The 6,000-nt window shown below is 37.2% G+C and overlaps 1 protein-coding gene across 1 annotated transcript; it reads left to right on the forward strand.

The window, feature by feature from the left end:
- Positions 1-3,127: 3,127 nt before the first annotated feature.
- LOC146746151 (uncharacterized) lies at positions 3,128-5,377 on the forward strand. The gene has a single exon (XM_085499019.1). The coding sequence runs from the start codon at positions 3,128-3,130 to the stop codon at positions 5,375-5,377; it is 2,250 nt and encodes a 749-aa protein (XP_085355145.1).
- Positions 5,378-6,000: the final 623 nt, after the last annotated feature.

Here is a 6,000-nt window from a genome sequence, read left to right on the forward strand (position 1 = left end):
CTGTAACATACGAACTTGTGTTACTCCAACCGTATGGCCATATACTTATACACATAACGTGTGGTTACAATAATTATCAGTTTGGCTAAATGTGTTTGACCGTACAAAATGGGTTATCGTTCACATGATTAAACAGTCTTATTACCGCTAAGCAGTGCGTAATAATATTTTGAAATCACTGAATACGATTTGTGATTTTATCATTTGATTGAAAGAAAGTTGTGTCTTACCATCGTGTGCAGCGCTGAGAATCTCCTTAGAACAGCATCAGTTATGATATAAAGTACCGTAACTGTTTCTTCACTGCACGCCAACGCTAACAAATGATATGACGGCCTTTGAGCCTAAACGTTTTATATGAGGTTTTAGTTCGGGTTGCTAGGCAATAAGACATTATTAGTTTACACGCCACCAACGGTGATACGATGGTTATAAGTGCTCAATGTCAAATTAGTAGAACACTATTAGATGACGTTCTGGTCTATGCCAAAATAATTATGCCTTTTTTTCCGAATTGTCATGAATATTATTTGATGTATAATACTATATTTAGTTGCATGCCATAATAAATATTGTTATCACTTGTGGTGTAGTTTCAAATTATATTTTTCAGTTTACAATATATCCAGATTAGACTCGAGCCCTGAATTTCGTATTTGCATGACACGCTCTCTGTATATATTGTCATTGCTTGGGAGACATTGTATTACACAGATAGATTTAATGGAATCTATTTATATATGTAAAGTGTGATAATGAGTGACGTAACTGAGGGAAGAGAACAATTCAATAGTGTAGCAAATTGAATGAATGTTTGAATGATTTGGTCCCCAAACTATAGTTTCTAGCACACTTGTGAATATTTAATAATCTATTACAGTAACTATTCAGTATTTGAATCCTTATACATGTTCTCGTGATGCTTCTCTATTTTGTTCTCAGCATTGTGGTGATTACCCGAGTGAACGGTAGACGGGTCTGTTATTAAATCAGTATTGAATACTAGTTACCTCATAATTTGTTTGTTGTCAATTATCTTGTTCATTCGTTATCTTGTTCATGCTCAATAATTGGATAGATCATTGCGAATAATCTGCAATGACGTCATAAAATTCACTGGTATTGATATTCTTATAATGTATATTATATTTATCAGGAGGTCGATAATCACTCAAATGATAAATTAATAAATTTGATCAGAGCGCTATGTCGAACTTATCGATAATGGTTTATTGTATTCGAGACTTGTTTTAAATTTTGTACAATTAACATTCTTTCCACTGCTCGCACAATTTCGAAAATGATTATTACTAAGTCTTATTGCTAGTAATATTATTTATGGGGTATTCTTGAATTTTAGCTAAAGCAATTGAAGTGGTGACCTCGAAATGACGGGGCACAGCTGATTAGTAAATAGACGGGTCATTATAATAGTATAACTACAAAGCGTGCTTTACTAAGAGCATTATTTTAGTACAGTTACACGCATATATCACATTATATTAGGGCATAATATACTATATCAGAACACTAGTGTATCAGCCTCTCATTTAACAGCTCGTAACGTAATGGGAGGGTGTATTTAATTGGCCACGTTTTGGTGCAAATATATCATTGCGTGCGCCTCTTATACTAATATTGTTGACGCCACATTGTTCAATTTACGCGAACGCCTTGCGTACACTGTATGGCGATTTCACTCGTTCGTGATATATGCTCCAATTTGTTTTTAATTTCAACCGATTTGTTTGGGGGAGTGAATATCAATAATTCCGTAAGTACACACGTTCCAACATATTACCGGAATCCGTAGTTGTCGAACCCTTCATATCCTTGGAGGCTCAGAGTACAATACATTAGTGTGGCAAATTGAACGAATGTTTCGGTCCCAAAACTATACTTTCTAGCACACTTTGGTGAAACGCTCGTTATGCATGCGATAAAACATAAAGTGATTTGTTACTTTCATTAAAATCTACCTGTTACTTATCAATCCATCGAATTTTTCAATTTTCTGAAGACCTGAAGATACGGTTTATTTCTCATGAATTATGTAAAATACTTGTATCGGTGTCACGTGGCATCAAACATTGACTCAATTTTACTGTACTTTGAAAATACCGCAAAGGATGGGTATGAGCTCACGCAAATTGCAATGTGACAGACGGTGTTTCAGTATGAACTATGACAGCAACTTGTGAAAAGTAAACTCCCTGGTAAATGTGTTCAACATCCACGCATTCATATCTTTGATTCAAAAATATAGTTTTCTCTGTGCAGTTCGTTTCCTGTCGTTTATTTGTGGCATTTGTATCAGTCGTTTCGTAGCTATAGACATTTAACATTTTATCATGTTTTTTCATTTCTAACTTGACATGATAGAACAATTTGCATATTATATAACCAAATATTTGCCCAATTAGCAGCTATTGCACTTGTGTAAATGACAAAGATGTGTCAATAGTCTTTCTTTGAAAACAGAACAGCCTTTGCAATATTATAGTCATTTAGAAATGCTATAATATGAAACATTAAATCATTCCATTTGTTATTAGTCTTATTCATAACACTCATGACATTATTATTTCAACCGATTTTTCACATTTTAATTTAGGTTTCACAATACGAAAAGCATTCTTTATTTTTGTTGCATTGTGTATATAAATGTATATTATAAATGTACGATTGGGTATTATTAATCCTTGAGGACCTGTTTTGACTTACTGCACCACAGCCCAATGTTTGTCACCAATAAAACTAATACTAGGTATTATTATTTGTAATATCCAGACGTTAAACGATAGTTCTAGTATTGTTGCCATTTGGCGCTTGTTATATCTTTGCTATGTATGACGTCATTGAGACGCGCATTGCATTGTGCGTTGTTACTAAAAATATATAGAATCCAACATGGCTGAATAGCGAGACCAAAAGCAATGTGTCGACTATTTATTGACAGGGACAGACATTACATTGGCGACGAAGAAGAAAGAACCACGGGAAGGCAATCATAAATACCTGGTGAGTGCCAAAGTGACTGTGTGATAAATTTGAGCAAAACAATTTGTCCAGAAACTGACTGAGAAAACAGCGACAACGTGAGAATTGCAACGTGTACACAGAAAGCATGGCCGACGCACCGATGGCAGTAACCGTTGTAACAGAAACTAGAAACCTCAAATGCCAACCGTTCACACATGCTGATGATCACATAACCAATGGCAAAGCTTGGGAAGAGTGGCTAGAAAGCATTGAACGAGAATTTCGGTATTTCAGAATAACAGAGCCCACAGACAAGAAAGATGCGTTAATAATTTATGGGGGAAAAGAAATAGCGAGATTGGAGAAAAGTTTACCCGATCCTACTACAGCTGGCCTCGATGTGTATCAAAAATTGAAGAATAAGCTTGATGCATACTACACCCCAAAGAACAATAAGCATCACGTTAGATATTTATTTCTTAAGATGAAACCAGAAATGAATGAAACCACTATAGCTTATGCAGCCAGGCTCAGAGAAAAGGCTAATGAATGTGAGTTTGGTACCAATTGTGATGAGCGAATTTTGGAACATTTGATCCAAACAATTGACAAACAGGCCATAATCCAGAAAGCCATTAATAAAGAGTGGTCTTTGACACAACTACTAACCGAAGCAGCTCAGTTGGAGGACACATCCCTACAGCTACGTGACATGAAACCGTCAGAAGAGAGGTCGGTAGCTAAAGTAAGGCAACATAAGCAACACAAGAAATCAGGTACATTTGAAAAGAGAAAAACAAAAATTCAACAGAAACCGTGTGGATACTGTGGATTAAATGGAGCTCATAAGGAAAGTCAAAATTGTCCTGCATATGGCAAAAAGTGCAGAAAACGCCAGAAATGGAACCACTTTGCTGCAGTATGTAAAACCAGCAACAGAGATGAGGGCATGAAAGAGACTGACATGAGACAAAAATCTAGACATGACACCAATCAACACAGTACATACAACTGGAGAAGACAACAAAAACAAAGTATCAAAAAGGCTACAGAGCAGATGCAAGGCAGTGATACAAGTTCTGATTATGAATATTTCAAACAAACAGTCAAACATCTCAAGCAAGTAAGAAAGATAAGTGAAATCAACAACAGTAACAAAACTGTAACTGTAAGAATTGGTGATGTTGATACTCATGTAGAACCCGACAGTGGCGCGGATGTCAACATTATGGATGAACATCAGTTTAAAGCTCTAGTACACAGATCTAATGATATACATGTACATACACTAGAGAAGAGTCATGTCAAGCTCAACACTTTGCAAAGCAGCCTACCTGTCAAAGGTGAATTCAAGACCGTTGTGAGAAATGAGACATGTGGAGCAGCGACCAAATTCATAGTGGTCAAGGGCAGAATTAACTCACCTCCACTTATCAGCAAAAGCACCCTCATCAAGTTAGGCATGATACAATTTCAACCAGATGGGTCACTAGCAGAAACCAATAGCTTAAGAATCAAACCCAATATCAAGGCTGTCACAAAAGACAGAAATCAATTAAAAGACATAACTGGCAAATATAGCAAGTTATTCAGTGGCATAGGAAGAATAAGAGATATAAAGCATGACAAAGAGATTTATGCCAAGCTTAGCATGAAACCGGAAGCAGTACCAATAGCACAGCGACCTAGACCAGTGACATACTACCTGCAGAAACCTTTAAAGCAATGGTTAGAGCGATGCACTGAAGAGGGGATTTTTGAGGAAGTACCTCAGGGGGAACCCGTGACATGGTGTTCACCACTAGTAGTACAACCGAAACCTAGATTCCGCAAGATACCAAATGATCAACTAGAACCCCACATGATCAGAGCCAGTGTTGACTTGAGAGTTCCAAACAAGTTCATGGAGAGAAACCGAATAACACAGGGACCTGTGGTTGAATATTTTACATACAAATTCAATGATTGTGTGGTATTTTCCAAGTTAGATATGAGACAGGGATACCATCAACTTTTACTTGACCCAGAGTCTCGAGTGGTTGCTACATTTAGTACACCATGGGGCAACATGAGACCAAGAAGATTGATATTTGGAGCTAAGTCTTCTCAAGGCTTATTTGATGAAACAATCTACAGAATTTTTGGAGACATACCAAAGTATCTGAATCAACGCGACGACATTTTACTGGGAGGACGCAACATAGAAGAGCATAACAAAACACTGGAGGCCGTCCTACAGAGAGCAGAAGATTTTGGCATCACCTTCAACTTAGAAAAGTGCAAATTTGGAGTTGAGGAGATAGAATTCTATGGATACATATTTTCCAAAGATGGCTTGAAGCCGACACCAGATAAGGTACGGGCTGTGAAAGAGAGCAAAGTACCAGAATCATAAGAAGCAGTGAGAAGTTTCCTAGGGATGATTGGTTACCTATCCAAATTTATTCCTCGTTATACAAAACTGACTGCACCATTAAGAGAACTGACACACAAAGACGTCCAGTTTCTAAGAGGCATCCTTCAGGGGTGCGCCCTCTCTGGCAACCTGTATGCTCTTGCTTTGGAGCCATTGTTAAATAAAATAAGATCAAAAAGTGACATCCAAGGTTCCTCACTTCCACACCATGAAGACAGTAAATGCAATCTGACTGCATATGCGGACGATGTAAGCTTTTTTATTTCTAAGAATGCAGACTTTACAAAACTTGCACACTGGATTGCTACATATGAGAAAGCATCAAATGCTAAAATAAATCAAGAAAAGTCACAAGGTCTGTGGGTGGGAGCGTGGAAAAACAGAGTAGACAATCCAATGAGTATTACTTGGAACAGTACCGGGCTCAAAATGCAACTGAATATGTGAATAAAAACTGGCAGGACACTGTCCAGAAAGTAAAATCAAAACTAGACTGGTGGGGGCGCTTCACTAGCAGTATCTCGTATCGAGGTCGCATCATCATTATTAATCAACTTGCTGCCTCAAAAATCTTTCACAGTCTCACTTGTTTAGTACCGCCA

This window comes from Saccoglossus kowalevskii, chromosome 5 (assembly GCF_978046115.1).
Source record: "Saccoglossus kowalevskii chromosome 5, keSacKowa6.1, whole genome shotgun sequence".
NCBI lineage: Eukaryota > Metazoa > Hemichordata > Enteropneusta > Harrimaniidae > Saccoglossus > Saccoglossus kowalevskii.

Bases quoted from the DNA above. Each gene is read 5' to 3' on its own strand.
- LOC146746151 (XM_085499019.1), top strand. From the start codon at position 3,128: ATGGCCGACGCACCGATGGCAGTAACCGTTGTAACAGAAACTAGAAAC.